This window comes from Anolis carolinensis, chromosome 1 (assembly GCF_035594765.1).
Source record: "Anolis carolinensis isolate JA03-04 chromosome 1, rAnoCar3.1.pri, whole genome shotgun sequence".
NCBI classification, from domain to species: Eukaryota; Metazoa; Chordata; class Lepidosauria; order Squamata; family Dactyloidae; genus Anolis; species Anolis carolinensis.
In genome coordinates this window covers 190,767,137-190,789,094 of record NC_085841.1, presented here as the reverse complement: position 1 = coordinate 190,789,094, position 21,958 = coordinate 190,767,137, and the positions used below count along the sequence as shown (strand labels likewise).

At 40.5% G+C, this 21,958-nt stretch overlaps 1 protein-coding gene across 7 annotated transcripts in view; it reads right to left on the bottom strand.

Moving 5' to 3' along the window:
- boll (boule homolog, RNA binding protein) overlaps positions 1-19,385 on the bottom strand; it is a 40,190-nt gene extending 20,805 nt beyond the window's left edge. Inside the window, exons 1-3 of one of the 7 annotated variants that reach the window (XM_016997176.2) lie at positions 19,178-19,382; positions 12,014-12,154; positions 462-553 (exon numbers count right to left, since the gene is read on the bottom strand). In XM_016997176.2, coding sequence (XP_016852665.1) covers positions 462-553; positions 12,014-12,154; positions 19,178-19,267 — 323 coding nt within the window. In that variant the 5' untranslated portion in view covers positions 19,268-19,382. Of the gene's footprint in view, positions 1-461; positions 554-12,013; positions 12,158-15,943; positions 16,047-16,315; positions 16,573-19,177 lie in introns of those variants that run through there. The other 6 variants (XM_008120073.3, XM_008120072.3, XM_062962816.1 and 3 more) reach the window with 6 other exon arrangements.
- Between the last annotated feature and the right edge of the window lie 2,573 nt (positions 19,386-21,958).

The window sequence follows — 21,958 nt, the reverse complement described above, 5'->3', positions numbered from 1 at the left end:
AGGATGTTTGATGCTTTTCCATCCTGGGGGGGCTTCTCCCATGTTCCGCATGGGGAGCTGGAGCTGACAGAGGGAACTCACCCGCCCTCCCCAGATATTGGTCAGCAGTTCTGCCGGCACAAGGGTTTAACCCATTGCACCACTAAGGGCTCCACAAGGAAAAAATATCTTCAATTAACTTAGCAATTTTATAGTCATATTTTGAAGGAATGTGGTAAGGAAATGGAAAAGCTGCAGGGACAGGATCAATATTCCTTTTTCCTGTTTCCTTTTACTGAGATGAATGGAAGGGAATAACTTATATTAGGTCCTGTTCTGTTCTTGTCTATTCAATATGCGTCTATATAGAAAAATTGTAGGTAAAAGATAACTGGAGGCTACATATGGTCTTGCCAGTACTTTCTACATATGGTATACAAACTAATGCAAAATCTATTTTGGAGATGCATTATTTTACTAACCCCTTCGATACTCCAGCTCTGTCATTTACTATTTTTACTTCTTTCACGCAGCCATACTGGGAAAAAAACTTCCTTAGGTCATTCTCGTTAGTCTAGTAAAAACAAAACAAAACAGTGATTAAATCATCGTATTATTCTGTAAAAATATTTACATATAATGTAAAAGAAAAAATAGGACACCCATAACTGTGTTTCTTCAAGTAGTCACCTGTGCTTTCACACAAATGGGTTTTGTACCTGTGCTGAGACCTGTTAGATTGCTCTAGAGCTAAATTGCCTTGGCCGCAATGCCACACCCCTCCTTTAACTGTACACACCCTAGCCCAGATAAGCTACCTTCGGGCAGTTTCAAAGCTGGCTGAATAATAAAGGGATCAGAAATGAAGGGGAGGGTGGGTGTATATAGCTTCTACTACACAATTAGGAGAGCCTTAAGAAAGAAATAGCTTAGGGTCACTATAGTAAAAAAAAAAAGTCTGGTAGAGTGCTGGAAGAGAGCACTAACAGTCTATGCAGAATTTAAGAGCTCAGCGATGATTCAAGGGCTGTACAGAGATGAGATGAATAGGTGTTCTGAAACACAAAGTCTAAATATGAACTGTGAAATCTAGAAGTACAAATAAGTGAATTCTACTTTGTTGACACTAAAAATAGTGATAGCACTGTCTGACATCAGCTGAACGTTTTTTCCCCATCCACTGTTAAAAGCATGAAACACTTTGATGCCAGAAGGACACTCTAGAACATTTACATGAAGAGAAGCATCTTGAGAGGATCAGTGACCATGAATAATGTCTCTACAATGGGCTCCCCAGCTGGAAAGTTACAGCTGTGGCAGACATACATAGCTTAGGAAATCTTAATGGCATCCCATAGAGATGACTGTCTGTCTTATCCACCACAAAAAATCTGTGTACATGATGTGGTATATGGAGTCTATTTCCTTAATTACTGAGTTGAGTATCTAAATGTCAGAGAAACCATGCGGGAAGAATTTAAAATTTAAGTAGAAAGAGGTATGTCATGGCAGCTGTGGTTGGTATCAGTCCCAACTACTTCTGAGCAATAAGAGAAGACTGGCAAGGAGCAGAAAGCACTTAACAAACTGAACATCTGGAGGCACCCATGATGTTCAATGGCAGGAAGGCTTTAGAATAACAGCAATCTAGTATTGCTCCAGCGAATGGCCTTGAACGTGCTAGACATGACTTCGAGTCATAAATTGTGTAACCGAGACAATGTGTGACAGATGTCTTCATGTAGCTTGTCCTGGGATGCCACCAACAGCACAACCACTGAGATTAAGAAAAAGAATTATGCTCCTAGTCATGAGAAAGTAGATCACCAGTGTCATGTGATAGGATGAATCTCTATGTAAAAAAAGTCATCCATTAGGTCTATCAAAGTAACCCAGACTCTTTGACAAAAGAAGGGTAGAATAAGGGGAGAGTGGCCAACTTGAAGTTCTTGGGGTAGTTGTAACAACTGGCTCAATGCAAATACAGGACTGGGCACAAATCACTGTTCCTATTTAGTACTGTGAAGTATTTGGAGAAATAACCTGCATACTTTTACTGATTCAGAAAGCTCTGTACTGCATCCTTCTCTAAGAAAAAATTGATCTCTTTCCTCAGGACTCAGGAAGGTGGGGTAAGACAAAAATACTAAGTGGAAGATAAGCGAAGAATTCAATGGCACCAGGGCCATAGCCAGAAAAAGTTTTCGGGGGGGGGGGGGGGGGATTTGAACATTTCGGGGGGGGGGGTTTAACCCCTAGCACACACCCCTATGGTCTTTCCCCTGACATAAGTCTGGTGCCTGAAAACTGGGATGGCAATGGTAATTGTCCCTCGGGATCATGGAAGTCGGTCCCGAGAATCAATACTCATAGGTCTAACACTGCAACAGATCTGAAACATGCAGTAAGGTCCAGATCTGTTGAAGTTTTTTTTAAAAAAAATCCGCAGCAAGCCAGGAAATTCCAGTTTACTCTGGATTAACTCGAGGCATCATTTTAGACCAGTCTGTAAGGGCCCTGAGGCTGTATCTACACTGCCCTGTATTCTTGAATCTGATCCCAGATTATCTGCTTTGAACTGGATTGTACGAGTCCCCACTATCATATAATCTGGGATCAGATCCTGGGATATAGGGACAGTGTGGAAGGGGCCAAAGAGAACATGAAGAAGAGCTTGACTTTTCTTTACTGCATATACCTAATTAAATCCTTCTATGAATGGAAAAGTCATTTTCAAGGAATCTGAAAATTATTTCTATTTTACCAATAATCTCACATTCTTTCTGCAATCCAGTCCCCAACCTCTTTCCATGCTGTTTTAGTTTTTATAGCTTCTGCAGCAGATTTGAGGGGACAAGGAGGTAAGGAGAGCAAAAGTGGTCTTCCCCTTTCTGCCTTTAGGCACACCAACTAAATTGATAGTTCATCTGTGGATGGAATAATAACAATTTGGTTTCAACCCTTAACATTTTTAACCACTAGGCAGTATTCATTGCAATTTTTGGCAAACTTTCTAACAACTGGATTACAGTAAACCCTCCATTTTTGCAGGAATTAAGAGCAAAAGTGGGAAAGGGCAAAGATCCTGTGAAAGTGGGAAATTTACCATTTTAAAATAGGTTTTTTTTAAATCTAAGAGAACACTTCTCTAGGAAATTCAAGGTGCTCCATGCCAACTATGACCAATTTCTATCAGCAATATTTTCTGCAGTGTTTCTCAAACTCTGCTCCTCCTGGTGTTTTGGACTTCATCTCTCACAATTCCTAACATGTGGTAAACTGGCTGGGATTTCTGGGAACTGATGTTCAAAACACTTGGGGCAGTAGAGTTTGAGAAACACTATGCTACAGGAATCTCTAGGTCCTTCAGGGCAATCTTATGCTCTACCACAGAGTAGCTTTGTAGAGATTTATACAGAAAACATATTAATCTAATCCATAAGTGAGTAGATCCACAAAAGTTAAACCTGCAAATGTAGCATAATTACATGACAAAGCCAAGTGAATAAGAATTACTGAAGACTTAAGATTATGGTCACTTAATTATTTTTTAAAATTCAGGAAAAATGTGCTTACCTGCAAAGGTAATTTCATTTGTTTAATTGTATATCATTTACAGAGTTCCTGACACTAACCATTCTTTCTGGTAAATACTTAATCATACAACATAGCACAGCAAAGAGCCATGCATAAAATCAGTCTGAATCTCTTAGATTCAAATTCAAAGTCAAAGTCACAACACAGTTATTCCTCAAGCATAGAGATGGCCCACATTCAAGTATGGTGCATGGCTTCAGTTTCTGAATCTGGATTTCCTTTCAAAAATTCCCACATACATCTATTGATGTGAAGGTAAATAGTTCATTGCCTGGTCACACGTTGATACTAAAATACCTCCACACAAAACCAGGGAAGGTCTATTAAAATTTTCTTAAGGCTTCAAATTATTTAAATGCAAATGTGTAAAGAGGTGGGCCAGTTCATTAGCTAGTACCATATACTCGAAGATAAGTCAAGTTTTTCAGCCCTTATTTATGAGCTGAAAAGGCCTCCCCTGGCTTATAATCGGGTTAAGGTCAAGGCCAGCAACGGAACCTGCAGGCTATTGCTTGCAATATGTGATCTATTTCTCTCTTCTCATCCCTTACTTTTCCAAAGCCTCCGTCACTCTTAATCAAGGGAATGTTTTGAAAAGAGAGACACGCTTGCAAGTCAAGAAGAAAAAAAAAATATATTCATTAATCTTATGAAAGCATTTTCCCCTGAATTATTTGTTAAACTCTCCTACAGCTATATATAGGCATTAACCCCTTGCAATCTTTTGCAATCTCTATGTACCTTTATATGTGTATCTACAGTAGAGTCTCACTTATCCAACATTCACTTATCCAACGTTCTGGATTATCCAACGCATTTTTGTAGTCAATGTTTTCAATACATCGTGATATTTTGGTGCTAAATTCGTAAATACAATAATTACTACATAGTATTACTGCGTATTGAACTATTTTTTCTGTCAAATTTGTTGTCTAACATGATGTTTTGGTGCTTCATTTGTAAAATCATAATCTAACTTGATGTTTCATAGGCTTTTCCTTAATCCCTCCTCATTGTCCAACATATTTGCTTATCCAACATTCTGCCAGCCCGTTTATGTTGGATAAGTGAGACTCTACTGTATCTATATACATAATTTCCCCTCATATGTTTGCAGGTCTTTGCAAATCCTTTATACATATAGATCCATGTACCTGTGTATCTGCAGCCATACATATACATTATTTTTATATATTAATTTACCCTCATATGTTTGCAAGTCTCTGCAAATATCTATATAAAGAGAGATGTCTGGATAGATATGAATATATTCTTATATACCTATATATAGGGCTTGGAAATATTACAGGGGGGAAATGAACACACAAATATATATAGACATGTCTAGATAGATATGAATATATATATATATATACACACACACACACACACACACACAGTAGAGTCTTTTATCCAACACTCGCTTATCCAACGTTCTGGATTATCCACCGCATTTTTGTAGTCAATGTTTTCGATACATCGTGATATTTTGGTGTTAAATTCGTAAATACAGTAATTACTACATAGCATTACTGTGTACTGAACTACTTTTTCTGTCAAATTTGTTGTATAACATGATGTTTTGGTGCTTAATTTGTAAAATCATAACCTAATTTGATGTTTAATAGGCTTTTCCTTAATCTCTCCTTATTATCCAACATATTCGCTTATCCAACATTCTGCCGGCCCGTTTACGTTGGATAAGCGAGACTCTACTGTATGTGTGTGTGTGTGTGTGTGTGTGTGTGTGTGTGTGTATATATATATATATGGCTTGCAAATATTGTAGGGGAAATGCACACACACACACAGAGGGATTTGCAAATGTTTCAGGGGGAAATGCATATGTGAAATTAGTATCTATAATTATAGATCTATATCTAGCTCTGCATTGTTTATATAAGCATTGAATGTTTGCCTGTTGCTATGTTGGAAGCCGGCCTGAGTTCCCATGGGGAGATAGGGTGGGATCCAAATGAAGTTTTATTATTATTATTAGGTTATTGTTGTTACCATATTGTTTTTGTTGCCCCTACTTTTCCACTTATAGAGCTAGCTTATTGCTTTTCTTTGAAATACGGTAAATATTCAAAAATATTTAACCTACTGATGTTTCGATTAATGACATTTTATTGGTATCTATTTTTATTTTGAAATTTACCCGTAGCTCCTGCATTTCCCACCCTCGGCTTATACTCGAATCAATAAGTTATCCCAGTTTTTTGTGTTAAAATTAGGTGCCTCGGCTTATATTCGGGTGGGCTTATACTCGAGTATATATGGTATGTTTTTCTGGACTGTCTTGCGAAGCTTCTTAATTATATAACCTATAATAGCTATGAGATACATACGCAGAGATTTACAATAGACTAATATGCAGCAAAATTAAAAGAGTTAATAACAGGATTTTTCTTCAAGGAAAGACAGAATCTGCAGATCAATTTGTCTCCCTTTTTTCAGCAGAAAGCCCTAGGACCAGGATAGATTACTTTAGGGAGTGTTCTATCCTTGCTGTGAGCAGACTTTTAAAAGTTCTGTCCGATTTTTGAGAATTGGTCTTTAAAGGAAGGGCTTTCAAGGAAGTACTTTACTCTTTTACAATATTTCAAACTGCTTTTCCACATTTTAATGCTATGTTTGTTGTTTATTCTTTCGGTCGCTTACGACTCATGACCTAATGGACCAGCCCAGGCCAGACCTCCCTGTCAGCTGTCACCACACGGAAGGAATGCTACGTTTACATTGTGTTTACTGCTATTAATAGTTTAATTTTATTTAAATAGTGATCTTTTGTATTTTAAAACTGCATTGGGCTTGTTATAATTTGTAAGAAACCTTGAGTCCCAGTTTTGGAAGGGAAGTATAAAAAAGGAGAAGAAGCTGTTGCCTAAACACATCCAAAAGGTTTGAGAAACATTATTAAAAATATACTTCAATTCATATGTAGTCTTAGTCATTATACATAACACCAATTGAAGATGCAGCCAATACAGACCTGTTAAAGAGAAAGCAAGTCAGATCAAATTTATCTTTTGAAATGGTTTACTATGTAGTTCTACCCCTCCATTGTGAGCTGGATGGTGCCCTTTTGTTCATTAAAGGATGCTTCAAGACAGCGCCAAAATCCATGCCAAAGCGGGTTTTAAAAACCTGCTTTGGTGGGGATTCCTGTCTCCCATCCCCCCAAAATCCAGGCTTTCCGGGGGGGGGGGGTGGCTACATGCCATCCCAATTAAAATCAGGACGGCATACAGCCACCCCAAAGCCCACCAATTTCCAAGAAGGCACAAGGAGCAAAGTTATGGCAGCCAGGTACGTTTTATTTAATTTTTAGGGGAAGATCTGGGGTTTGGGGCTGTTGAGCTCCAGGAGATTGGAAAATCGAGATGGCTGTATGGATTGGGCCTGGGAATCATGTGATGCAGACCGGGTCCAATCCTCACAAGGCTCACACCTGATCTTACCAGGTATTTAATTCATTTGGAACAAACCAGGGAAAACTGAATTAATTCATTTTTACTGGAGGAAAATGGTAAAAACCCAGACAGGCTCTGGGATATGGCCCTGTCTGGATGGGCCCAAAGAAGCCCCTCCTTTTCCTGAAAGAGCTTTCCAGTAAGGACACCTACAAACAGAAACTATGAAAAATATTCACTAAATCCCTTCCCCACACCACTTCCTTTGATGTTGTCAATGTCTTGGATGCATTTAGGAACTCCAGAGAAGAAAATGAACTTGCAAAACTCATTTCTTCATTCTGCAGCCCCCTCTCCATAACAGCAACCTATTCACAGATCTTAGGATCCAAACTACTGATTACAAAAAATATGAGCTAAAATTAGCTGAAATATCTAAAGAGAAGTCAATGTAGATGACGAGCAGTCTGAATATTCAGAACACTAATTATGATTTACTGTAAAAAGAAAAACTTGCTGAGTTTAAAAACAGTTGTCCTGGGTCCAATGCTATTCAGCATGCTCATGAATAACTTGGATGGAAGTTATTGTGTACCTTCAAATAATTTCTGAAGCAAACTAATTAATCCTAAAGCAAACTTATTAATGGGATTGTTTTGGCAGAATTTGCTGAAGTGGAGTTTCATTTGTCTTCCTGAGGCTGAATGTAACTTACCCAATATCTCCCTGTGTTTTAATCCAAAACTCAAGCCAGTGCACCATGTTGGCTCTAAGTCTGGATGAGAGATGCCATCTTAAATATGCAGGTTAAAATTAGAACCATAGAATAATAGAATAAGAGTTGGTAGAGACCTCATGGGCCATCCAGACCAACCCCCTGCCAAGAAGCAGGAAGACACAGTAATAATACAAAGTTCATTGGAAAACAGAAGCCGAATTTTAAAAGCAGTATTTGCTATGCTTTAGTCTGCAAAACAATTCACAAAACATTTGGGAGCAAGTGACAATGAGCATGCACCTTGCATGCACTGAAACTGTAGTCCTTCAAGTGGTCACCTGTGAATTCACACAAATGAGTAATCCACACCTGTGCAGTGCATTGTTTGGAACTTTCTTGAACTATTACATAAGGTTTCTGGCAGTAACTCTAGCTATAATTTGGCATCTCACCCCCCACGTCTGATCTAGGCCCTCTGTTCCATGGATACCATGATTCAATAATCTAGAAAGGCAGGACATGACAAGAGAAGGATAGTCAGGGTTGCATGAGTTCACAGATGAGCATACAAAGAAAGACAGTTACAGGTATGCAATCTGCCCTCCTCCTTTCTGGTCTCCTTGACTCATATCAATGGAGGTCTAGCAAGATGATAACCCGAAGTGAAAGAATGCTGTGACAAGGAAGAAAACAGTACTGCTCTAACAAAAGCAGCATCAGCCCTGAAATGTGCATCGAATCTGTACTGGGAAAGGAAGATCAAAGGGTATGACCATATAGCTGCTCCACACACTTCCTTTTATTGGCATACCCCTGAGAAAGGCAGGCGAAGAATCCTGGTTGAGTAGCCACAGACACAGACTAGAGGGTCCCTTTTGGTCAGTTCATGATCCAGATGAATGGTTGAAAAAATTTTTTGAGGATGACTGAAAAGAAACTAGCACTTCTTGTCTCTTTGAAAAATAACAATGAGTCCATGAGAATTTTGGTATCCCACTAGGGCCCATCTGGCATCCAGGCAGTAAAGGGTCTGCTCCACATCTGAGGTAAGGTTCTGTATTCATGCTGGCAACACAGTATCCTGACTGATAGCGACGGCTGACACCACTTTTGGTAGAAAGGAGTTTTCTGGCTTTTAAACTATGTTGTCCTAACGAAAGGAAGACAAGGTTGATTCACTCTGATGAGGAACAGCTCCTCCCACTCTTTTGGCAGATGTAATAACCACTAAAATTGTCTTCCAAGTAATTAGGTGGAGATTACAAGACACCATCAGTTCAAAGGGCTTTCCAGCTAATTTGGAGAGCACAATCTACAAACTCCATTGGAACAAATAAAACAATGAAGATTTTTATAATCCTTAAGGAATTTACTTACTCCAGGCTGCTAAAAACATGATGGGTTGCAGACAACTCGGAAGTTAGCTGAAATAGGAGCTTAACAGCATTTGATGACAGTGAAATAGAGACTTCTATCTGAAAGGGAGAAAGCAAATTCAAGTACAATGTGGATGTGTGATTGAACTGGAGAGATTTCTCCAGGTGACAGAAAGGAAAGGAATCTCTTCCATTTGTATGCATAAAGATGTTGAATGGAAATCTATGAACTGCCACAATTATCTGCCTGAGGGCATCAGAGAGAGAAGCTAAAGAAACTCCCTCCAGTCAGTCAGCCTGAAAGTGTCCAAGTTCAAATGTCTCACTTGGATGTCGTGGATTAGGAGAAAGTCTGAACTTGTATGAGCCAAGATTGCTAAAGGGAGGTCTATTTTGATCATCAGGTGCAACAAAAGAAGGAAACAAATTCACCTCAGTGGGTACTAATACTTCTTTATCTGATCCCAATTTAGTCCTGGTTAACTGTTGCGCCTGTTCCAAGATGGGCTGATGAGAGAATGACGCCAGTTGAGAATCCTGTGCATACTCTGAATTATTCTTTTTCATCTGGTTTGATATAACAGTGAAACTCTTGAAGTTGAGAGAGTGACTTTGTGTCAAGGGCACTTTGGGCTGGATGTTAGTAGCACAGTATTTAGAGTCATCTTCTGTTGATGCTCTGAGAAAAACAATCCCTTGCAAAGGTCTCTTGCTTGCCAAATGAACCACAAGCCAGAAATAGTTGGAGCTGAGAAGACTGAGATAGAATGAATGCAAAAGATGATGCAGAAAGCTTAATAGAGACTGACAATGCCGTTCATACAGGAGAGCCTCAAGCCTGAAAGATTAGTTCTTACATAGCAATGAGGTGAAGGTTTTGCAACAAAAACAAGACACCACATTATGAGAATGGCCATTGTATCCCCAAAGGCAGCACACTCATTTCTTAAAAGGTCTAGAGCAGTGGTTCTCAACCAGGAGTCCCAGATGTTTTTGGCCTACAACTCCCAGAAATCCCTGCCAGTTTACCATCTGTTAGGATTTCTGGGAGTTGAAATCCAAAAGCATCTGGGGACCCCAGGTTGAGAACCACTGGTCTAGAGCCATGGTTCACAACCTGTGGATTCCCAGATATTTTGACCTTCAACTCTCAGATATCCTAACAGTTGGTAAATTGGTAGGGATTTCTAGGGGCTGTTGGCCAAAACATCTGGGGACCCACAAGTTGAGAACCACTGGTGTAGAGGAAGTCAATCGGTCATCAAACGAAATGGGAGACTGAAGTTGAGTTGAACAATCGGAGTCAAACTAAGCCAAGGAAAACAGCCATCCAAATCACAACACAAGGTAAATTACAAATACAAAACCCAAAGGCAATTACCAGCAGGACAATTACCAAAGTTTAATTACAATACAAAAACAGAGTAAAACATGATCAGAAAGTCAAAAAAGAAACATTTAGAACCATTCCTCTGATGCCGCTGTAATGGTGGACAAAAAAGAACTGAGAATTTAGGTGGGAAGCAAGAGGATAACGCACCCAAGGGTAGGAAGGGTACTAGCAAAAACCATAAGTAATAGCTTTAGAAGTTTTTGAGCCATTCACTGTGCAGGTAATATTTACCCATTTGTGTGAGTAAGGGAGACTATGAAGAAGAAACAATAGGTCTCACCTCTCAGTAGATATAAACAGATTGCAGCATTTCGTACCTAAAATTTTTATCATAGGTTACCTTAAAACTGTCTCCATACTGACTTGATCTTTAGTGAATCACAACCTTAGAGGTCAGAAGAAAGTAGGGCACAAAGAAACAACACAAGGCAAGCAGAAAAAATGGAAATCAAAGATACAGAATGGGGGACGCCTGGCTTGACAGCAGTGTGTGCGAAAAAGACCTTGGAGTCCTCGTGGACAACAAGTTAAACATGAGCCAACAATGTGATGCGGCTGCTAAAAAAGCCAATGGGATTCTGGCCTTCATCAATAGGGGAATAGCGTCTAGATCCAGGGAAGTTATGCTCCCCCTCTATTCTGCCTTGGTCAGACCACACCTGGAATACTGTGTCCAATTTTGGGCACCACAGTTGAAGGGAGATGTTGACAAGCTGGAAAGCGTCCAGAGGAGGGCGACTAAAATGATTAAGGGTCTGGAGAACAAGCCCTATGAGGAGCGGCTTAAAGAGGTGGGCATGTTTAGCCTGCAGAAGAGAAGGCTGAGAGGAGACATGATAGCCATGTACAAATACGTGAAGGGAAGTCATAGGGAGGAGGGAGCAAGCTTGTTTTCTGCTGCCCTGCAGACTAGGACACGGAACAATGGCTTCAAACTACAGGAAAGGAGATTCCACCTGAACATCAGGAAGAACTTCCTCACTGTGAGAGCTGTTCGACAGTGGAACTCTCTCCCCGGGGCCGTGGTGGAGGCTCCTTCTTTGGAGGCTTTTAAGCAGAGGCTGGATGGCCATCTGTCGGGGGTGCTTTGAATGAGATTTCCTGCTTCTTAGCAGGGGGTTGGACTGGATGGCCCATGTGGTCTCTTCCAACTCTACTATTCTATGATTCTATGATTCAAGCACCTTTCTAATACAAATGACCCCAAGTTTATTATTTAGTTGAGGATGTGTGGTGTTATCATGGGGCAAGGATCTAGACATCAGAAAACCACTGAGAATGATAGAAGTAGAATTCTACATGATCAAAAGCCAATGTGTTACTCTCTTGTAACCTGGAAAGTGCGGTAAATTCATGCTGAGTTGGGCATATCCCTAAATGCTTAACTTGGGGGCACACCGGGTTTCTAATTGGATAACCCTCATACAGGTACTTATTAAGTCCACACGACAAAACAAGATAAAAGCAAATATTTGATGCCACAAATCTTAACATTACTATGCTTGTTGTTAATTTAAGGTTAAGAAAAAAATACCTTAAAATCAATTCCTCCGACAAAGATGCGATTAGGAATGACTGTTCCAAATCTTGGGGCACTTGTGGGGTTATTTAAAGGCACTGGAGACACAGTGTTAGGAGATGGAGACAAAGAATCAGTTTGCATCTGATTTGGAGTCTGCTGCGTAAGAGAACAAAGTGCTGGTAAGAGCTATTATCGACTTTTTATTATTGATTCACAAAAGCAATATGAACAACCCTTGCTCCTCACAAATAGTTGCCACTGCTTATTTATTGCAGATATGAAAATACTTATATTTTACCATTTATCTACATTCCAGGTATCATAGGGCGCATTCACACAGGGTGCTAAATACGCGCCCTACTAGATTTTTACATGGACAGTCCAAACATAAAAACCCTGCTTTGTGGCAATTTGATATTGGATTATGTATGACCGGTGTCTGCACAACCCCCTCAGAAGTCCTGGACTTCTGAGGGGGCAGTCCAGACAGCCCTCTTGGCTCGAACATCCTCCACAAACCCTCCAGAAAAGCCTTAAAAAGTAAACATTATTTATTCAGCTGGCATTTCCCTGCTGCCGGCCTTCTTCTGGTGCGCAGAAATGACATGCCAGGAGAGGGGGAGAAGGAAAATTGCCCCTGCCCCCCTACTGGTGCATCATTTCTATGCGCCAGGAGAGGGTCGGCAGCAGGGAAATGCTGGCCGGATAAGTAATTTTTACTTTTTAAGGCTTTTCTGTTTTTTTTTTTTTTGTGGGTGTCCTAGACAACCCCCTCAAAAAGCACAAGCTTTCTGGAGTGTGTGTGGACTCTAATCCGCGCCCAATCGGGTTTTTAAAAACCCAATTGGGCGCAAATGGAACCACCCATACATGCTAAATCAAAATGTTAACAAATCATTCCTTTTATTTACATAGCACTGCACATGAAGTCTAATTTCTAAATCAATTTCATATTGTACAGTTAAGAACACAGCACTTTTGCGGCACGACTTTAAACCTTACTAGTAAGAATAATGGATGGCCACCAAATCCAGCCAGCTAGAATTTCCAGACCACTGTCAAAATATCAACTGAAACTGATGTGGTGTGTATTCATCTGGAATTGCTGTTCGTTTTGTGTAGTTTCATTTGTGTCGTCTCATTTTCATATTCGTGTCCTGTTCGGACTTGAAAACATGGCTCTTCCGTTGCGCTTTTGGAGAGTAACTACTTTATATTCTTTTCCGTTGCTCCCTCTAATATCTATCCTCTAGACTACACCACTTTCTTATGACCCTGTTCGCTGTGGTTTTTTATCCTTATGTCTTTCTCACCCCGAGTTTTAACTAAATGTTCATGTGGTCCGCCCTTGTTTTTATTGTTTCCTTGATTTGCATTGAAATGGATATTATTTATTGTATTGTTCACTGTGTTGTGATGTGTTGTTTTTTATATGCTGTTTATATTGTATTGTTCTGGGCATGGCCCCATGTAAGCCGCCCCGAGTCCCCGTTGGGGAGATGGTGGCGGGGTATAAATAAAGTTTTATTATTATTATTCGGACCATTGGCTGCAATGCAAGGGCTTCCGAGGCTCACCCCCCCCCCCCCCGCTCAGTTTTTGGGTAGAGGGGTGAAAATCATCACACACAGGGGGCATTTCGACCTCTTTTGGCCCAACTTTTAAAACGTTTGGGTCTTTCCCAGCATACTATTGTTATCAATATTATTATTATTTTTAAGACCCATTGGCACACATCAGCTGTCCATGGGGAAGCATTCCTCTCTCAGACTCAGCTTAGGGTCCCAGAATAATTATTGTTATTAATATTAATATTATTATTAAGACCCATTGGTACACAATGTAATGGAGACTGAGAGGTATTCCTCTCCCAGATTCAGTTTAGGATTACCTCTGGTTTCTAAACTGAAATTCCAACCTTCATGCCACTAATCTCTTAATAAAGGAGAACAAGTTATTTTCTAAAGTACTCAATCAAACGTTTGCCAACACTGCATGGCCAAATGATTTGTAAATACATCTTGACCCACACACATGACTCCTTCCACACAGCTGCATAAAATCCACATTGAACTGGATTATATGGCAGTGTGGACTCAGATGACACAGTTCAAAGCAAATACTGAGGATTATCTACCTTGATATTCTGGGTTATATGGCTGTGTGGAAGGGCCCTAACTTGCAGAAATCTTTTTTTTTACTTCAGTTCTCTTTGCTGTTGTTGTGTGCCTTTGGCCCCTTCTACGTTGCCATATACAATTCAGACTACCTGCTTTGAACTGGATTATATGACAGTGTAGACTCATATAATCCAGTTCCAAGCAGATAATGTGGATTATCTGATTTTATTTCTGTGTGTGTCAGAAGTGACTTGAGAAACTGCAAGTTGCTTCTACTGTGAGAGAATTGGCTGTCTGGAGGGATATTGCCCGTGGGATGCTTGGGTGTTTTACCATCCTGTGGGAGGCTTCTCTTATGTCCCTGCACAAGAAACTGGAGGTGACAGACAGGGGCTCATTCCGCTCCCTGGATTCCCTGCCAGCACAAGGGTTTAGCCCAGGGGTCCCCAAACTAAGGCCCGGGGGCCGGATGCGGCCCTCCAAGATCATTTACCTGGCCCCTGCCCTCAGTTTTATAATATATTTTATATCATTTTTAATAATATAATATATTGTATATGCATATAATATTTATAATAATATTATAATTTTATACAATATAATACTAATAAAACCATATAATAATATTAATTATATGTTATATATTACATATAATATTACAGTATAGTGGTATAGTTCAATATAGTAATATATAATGCTAATATTGTGCTATGCTAATAATATAATATATTGTATGTACATACAGCTGCTCTGAGTCCCCTTTGGGGTGAGAAGGGCGGGATATAAATGTAATAAATAAATGTAGTAAATGAATAAATAAATAATTTTAGACTTAGGCTCTCCCAAAGTCTGAAATGACTTGAAGGCACACAACAACAACAGTCCTAATTCATTTGACTATCTCATTGGCCAGAAGCAGGCCCACACTTCCCATTGAAATCCTAATAGGTTTATGCTGGTTACAATTGTTTTCATTTTTAAATATTGTATTGTTCTTTCATTGTTGTTGTTTTGCACTACAAATAAGACATGCGCAGTGTGCATAGGAATTTGTCCTTTTTTTCCCCAAATGATAATTCGGCCCCTCCACAGTCTGAAGGATTGTGGACCGGCCCTCTGCTTTAAAAGTTTGAGGACCCCTGGTTTAGCCCATTGTACCAGAGGGCTCCTTATCTGATTTGATAATCTGGGTGATATGGAAGAGCAGAAGTGGCCTTTGTTTCTTACCTGCAGCTCCCGTGACTGGGCTTTCTTTGCAAGATTGTTCAAGAGGTTTGCGGTGGCCTTCCTGAGACTGAGAGAGTGTGACCTGCCCTAAACCAACAAATGTGTTTCCACTGCTGATCTGGAATTCAAATCCTGGTCTTTAGTCACAGGCCTTTTCCACACAGCTGTATAAATTTCCACAATATCTGCTTTGAACTGGATTATCTGAATCCACACTGCCATATATTCCAGTTCAAAGCAGATAATGTGAGATTTTATTCAGCTGTGTGGAAGGGGCCTCTGTTAACCCAGTTCAAAGCAGGTATTGTGGATTACCTTCCTTGATATTCTGGGTTATATGGGTGTGTGGAAGGACCCATAAGCTGGATCTACAGCAGCCATGGGCAAACGTTGGCCCTACAGGTGTTTGGGAGTTCAGAAGTCCCAAACACTTGGAGGGGTCGAAGTTTGCCCGTGCCTGATCTATACTGTCATATAACCCAGTTCAAAGCAGATAATCCGTATTATAAAGCAGTATAGACGGGCCACAGTCCCAACGCTCGAAGTGGCGACATCACGCTGGCCTTACAGAACTGTAAACGAGATGCATGTTTACCAAAGGAGTGGAAAGGCTGAAAAGGGTGGGCGGGAGGAGTAGAGGCGCCCCAGGGGGTTTATGGAGTCCCAGGCTGTGCATTACACGGGTCGACACTGACCCACATAATGCAGACCTTAAAGAAGCTCTATTTTCGAACCAATCCTGTGGCAGCGAAACGGCCGGTGGAGGCCGCGAGCTCCAAGGAGAGCTCCAGAGAGAGCGCGCGCGCCGAAAGAGTCCGTTACTTGGCCTTTTTTTTTTTGGCGGGAAAAGCGCCGCCGCGAAGAGGCTCGCGCGCTCCGCCACAGAAAGAGGCCTCGTTAGAATAATCACACTGTACTAATTAGCCCGACCGCTCATTCACAACCACATATGGATTGTTCTTTTTACCTCACATGATGCCATCTAAGCTCTCACACCCCAACTCCCCTCAGGTTCCTCTGAATAACCCACAGTGAGGAGAGTGGAGGGAAGCGGCTTCATCATACTAACCGAGGAGTCGGCCTCCATCTTCCTCCACACAAACGCAGGCACGTTCCGGGCACGCTGCTCCTTCCTCAGGCAGCGGGCGCAAAGCGAAGACGCGCCAGGCGAGCGGGCGGGCGCGGCAAACGCACGCTCTTTCCCCTGTATCTCCTGCTGGGCGAAGCAGGGCTTAAAGCTCTTGTTTAGAGTCACGGAGCAGACCGTGAAAGCGAGGTGGGCGGGGGATTTATTGGTTTCTCTTCCACCTCGAATTGTTAACACACATTTCCTATTGTTAACACACAGCTGTATAAAGTCCACATTGAACTGGAGCCCCACACAGCTGAATAAAATCCCACATTATCTGCTTTGAACTGGCTGTGTGGACACAGATATTCCAGTTCAAAGCAGATATTGTGCGTTATTCTACCTTGGTATTCTGGGTTATTTGGCAGTATGGAAGGACCTGAGGTTATATGACAGTGTGGATTTAGGGCCCTTCCACACTGCCATATAACCCAGAATATCAAGGCAGATGACCCACAATACCTGCTTTGAACTGGGTTATCTGAGTCCACGCTGCCATATAATCCAGTTCAATGTGGATTTTATACTGCTGTGTGGAAGAGGCCTAAGAGGTCTCAGGCCTAAGTCTCAGGCGCCATCTACACTGTCATATAAAATTCTGATTATCTGCTTTGAACTGGATTATATTAGTCTACACTGCCATATAATCCAGTTCAAAGCAGATAATCTGGGATCAGATCCTGGGATTTAGGGCAGTGTAGATCCAGCATTAGAAGTCACTCTTTTTGTCCAAGAATGAGCCTTGCATATTTGTGCTCACAATCTCTCACCCATTTTAGAGAGATCTAGATTTGAAAATGACTGGTTCCCTAAGGAAATTTTCTCTATAAACTTTCAGAATACTTTCCCCTTTGAACGAAATATTTTTATGATGATGATGAATTCCAGGATGGTAGCAGCAAAAATGAGAAATAATTACCGGTTGGACATCCCTTACCAGGTATTCCAAAATATTGAAAATCCAAAAGTGATAACATAGATGGCACTTTTGCATTCCGGTGGTTCAAACTTAGTTTCATGCACAAAAGTATTAAAAATATTATATAAAATTACCTTCAGGTGTATCAGATGTATATGAAACAGAATTCGAATTTTTAAATTAGATTTGGGCCCCATTTCCAAGGCGTCTCACTATGCAAATGCAAGTATTCCAAAATCAGGAAACAAAATCCAAAATTTCTCTGGTTAAAAACATTTTGGATAAGGCATACTCAATCTACAATGTATTGTACCATGAACATTTGTATTTTGCAATATTATGGTATCATCTTTTATGCATGCATTCATAGGAAAACATAGAGAGTTCAATTGCATAGAAAAACAATTTCTACGCAATTGGTAATATATATATTTGTGCGTCCCAAGTGGCAAAACGTATTCATTCCCCACTCCCAATATCACCTGCTAGGTAAATGCTGTACTGTGACATATCCAGATTGGTCCAGCAAATGAGCAAATATAGCTATAGTTATAGAACTGGATTTTCTTTTCCTCTTCTTCACTCATTACAGTTGCCAAATACATTTGAAGATGTTATCGATTTTTCCAGAGGGAGTGATCTTATACAGTAGAGTCTCACTTATCCAACATAAACGGGCTGGCAGAACGTTGGATAAGCGAATATGTTGGATAATAAGGAGGGATTAAGGAAAAGTCTATTAAACATCAAATTAGGTTCTGATTTTACAAATTAGGCCCCAAAACATCATGTTTAACAACAAATTTGACAGAAAAAGTAGTTCAATACACAGTAATGCTATGTAGTAATTACTGTATTTACAAATTTAGCACCAAAACATCACAATGTATTGAACACATTGACTACAAAAACATTGACTACTAAAAGGCTGATTGCTTGGATAATCCAGAATGTTGGATAAGCGAATGTTGGATAAGTGAGACTCTACTGTATTTGAAAGACAAGGCACATACGTTGGAAAATGAGGAAGAAGATAAGGTGTAAACAGTTATGCATTTTATATGTTATGCCTTGCAGTTTAAAGCCAGCTTGACGTAATGGTTTGAGTGTTGAACTATGACTCTGGAGACTAGGATTTCTCACTTGACTATAGAAACCCAATGGGTGACCTTGGGCAAGTCACACTTTCTCAGCTCCAGAAAAATCTGTCATACATTTGCATTAAGGTCAGCATATGTCAGAAACAACTTGAAGGTACACAACAACTAATCATGTAGTTTAAACCATTAATGTTAACTTTTTTCTCAGTACATCTCACCAATTATTTTATTCCAATATTTTTCCTCCACTTTCTACTATGCCAAAATCTCTGCTTGGCCATGATACAGTCTGTTCCTAAAAGTACGCTTTGCCCCCTTACTAGTGCAATTCATGGCACTTCCCTAAAGTTTCCTCCGACTTGTTAGTTAAAATGCCATCACATCTTTTCTTCCAAGCCTAGACCATCTTTGCATTAGATAGCATGAAACTTTGACCTCCGGCCACAGTGAAAAATGTGTTTATTTGATATACTTGGGAAAGAAATATGTGTCTATTTGACATGCTTGGGAAAGAAGACTCTCTTGACACTGCAGCCTTGTCCCTGCTGTTGCTGTCATTCATGCAGAGAAATTTGTTGTCCTGCAACAAGAATACTCAACTTTCGAGAGCGTAGATTCCTTCTACCCACCAACCCCAATATCCATCCATATCTTAAAGTACAAGGAGAGAGTCACACTCACCGCCACACAGTGCGAATCCTGTTCTACCCAAGAGCAGTTGTGGGGAGAGTATCTTATTCCCAACGCCAAAGCAGTAGGAGAAAGCAGCATTTGGCTCTTGGCTGCACTTCCATTCCCTTACTGCACTGGTTAGTTTTCTGACACCCATCGGCATTCCTCCTCCCCCTTCCTAGGTATCATTTTGTCAACAACTTTCTACTATGTGCCAACACACACACCACTGATGTCATATATGCATTTAGTTGACAGACAGGTGGGAGTGCCTTATTCCAGTCCTTCCCAGCCAGACACCCGATCTGCATATTATGCAAATTACTATAATTATGCCCATTATTTTATTTGTAGTAAATTTTATTTGTACTATATAAACTCAATACTACATCATGAAAAAAAATGAAAACAAAATCCACAAAAACAGAACACATGTCATGTCATAGTATAGGGCCATACTCTCAAGAGGGAAAAATAAGATCAAGTATCATTATCATGATTGCTTTAGGACACAAATAACCAGTCTTAGGGATGGCATATTCACAGATGATGCTCCAAATGGGTACATGCTGAGAATGACAGTAATATTTCACCAACTGGACAGCATGATAACCTCACAAATAGTCCTTCAACAAGATATTAGTAAGAAAGAGCAATGCAAATATTTATAGCAGTCTCTGTGCAATGACTCTGTGAATGAAGAAGTATTAAAGGCTTCACTCAACTACACATAGCAAAATCTTTATATCTTTTCTTCCTTTTGTATTTATAAATTGCTTTTCTTCTCATCAGAGCTCACTCAACTAGAGAAGAACATGAAAAGAATATACATTGAAATAGCATTAATATTTTTGGGAAAGAACTGTAATTAAGCAATTACTTAGGGTAAAGGTAAAGGTTTTTCCCTGACATTAAGTCCAGTCATGTTCGACCCTGGGGGTTGGTGCTCATCTCCATTTCTAAGCCGAAGAGCCGGCGCTGTCCGTAGACACCTCCAAGGTCATGTGGCTGGCATGGCTGCATGGAGCACCGTTACCTTCCCGCCGGAGCGATACTTATTGATCTACTCACATTTGCATGTTTTCGGACTGCTAGGTTAGCAGAAGCTGGGGCTAACAGCGGGCGCTGACTCCGCTCACCAGATTTGAACCTGAAACATTTCTGTCCGCAAGTTCAGTAGCTCAGCGCTTTAACACGCTGTACCATCGGGGCTCCTAAGCAAATACATGTGATAATGTATATCTTCAAAGATTGTTTACAGTTGAACCATGCTAACAGGCATTGTAATTACAGGCAGTCCTCAAGTTGTGGACCAGATAGGTTATGTAGTTTGTTCTTAAGTTGAATTTGTATGCAACTCCAGCCCAATATATATATTGCTATCCAAAGCAAATATTCGCTTTGGATAGCAAAGGGAAGGGTCAACACCTCTGTAGTGTTTGTCTTGCTGTCTGTGCCCCATTCAGAAAATTCCACCTCACTTTCTGTCCCCGTGACAATTGGATTTTGAAAAAAATTGGCTCGTTGTGGAAATAAGGATTGGTGGTAAAGCTTCAGTGGAGACACCTTTTCTCCATGAAAACTCTTCCAGGAGAGAATTTGCCTTCAGAGAGGTAGATTTCTCTCACTTCCTGTTGTCTCACCCACATCTGTAACTATTAGTCGTTTGTATGTCGGATGTTTGTAACTCGAGGAGTGCCTGTATTGTAATTTTATTGGCATTTCAAGCTATGTTGTTTTCAAAAAGAAAGATCTAAAGGATCAATTAGCAAACAATAAAAATGTTTCAGTCTATTGTTCATTTCTTTATTTGTATGTGTGTGTAATGTAGACATTACATACAACTACCCAACATTTCTGTCATAACCTGGATCATACAACCCAATTTAATATGAAAATAAAATACACATTTGTAGATGTGGCTGACACTTTTTTTCAAATACACATTTATTTCGAATACATTTCAAATACCTGTGTGTAGATGTGGCTGAAACTTGTTTTGCTGCACTTTATAGTACAGTAAAATCAACATGGCCTTCTAAGCAATTCAAGCTGTAGTTGTATATTCATGTACAGACCAAAAAAATCTTAGAGCTGATTGATAAACTGAACATGTAAGGACACCATAAAACTTATCCCTTTCACATGGTGTTGTTGTCGACCGCGTTTTTAGGGGATCGAGCCCCTTAAGGAGAGAGCCGATCCGGTCCTGAGAGAACGGACCTTGGCGGAGCCAATAGGAGAATATGAGCCGCAATACAACCTGAAGCCGAAATGAAGAAGGTCCGCCAAAGTTGAAGGAAAATCCGCCAAGGAGTCTTTATTGAGCGATTCAGCTGAAAAGGACTCTAGTAGTGATCATTCAGTCTACTAGGGTACCATATAATCAAAATAAAGCCATATTTATACAATGTTTCAGTCTGACAGCCCCTTGAATTTCCCGCCCCGCTCCCCCGCCCATCTGATCGCGGATAGGCTAGAGGGTTGAACGAGGCGGGCTTTCGTTTCCCGCCTTGCTCTGCTGGCCCAATAGGGAGCTGCTTTTTGTCCCCACTCGAGCCAATCAGGGAGGAGAAGGCGGGAGTTATTGAAACAATGAAGTGACAGGGCAGGAAATATCATATTAATTCCTGCTAGACCGATTTCTAAAGGGATTAATGACAGCAATCAAGGGTTCCTGTCACGTATACAGATTTTAGATATGCCTTGGGGTGTCAGAGGTGGAAGTAAGGATGGGTGGTAATGAGCCATATTTACAGGCTCTGCAGGGCGCCTTCCTGAGGTGTCCTG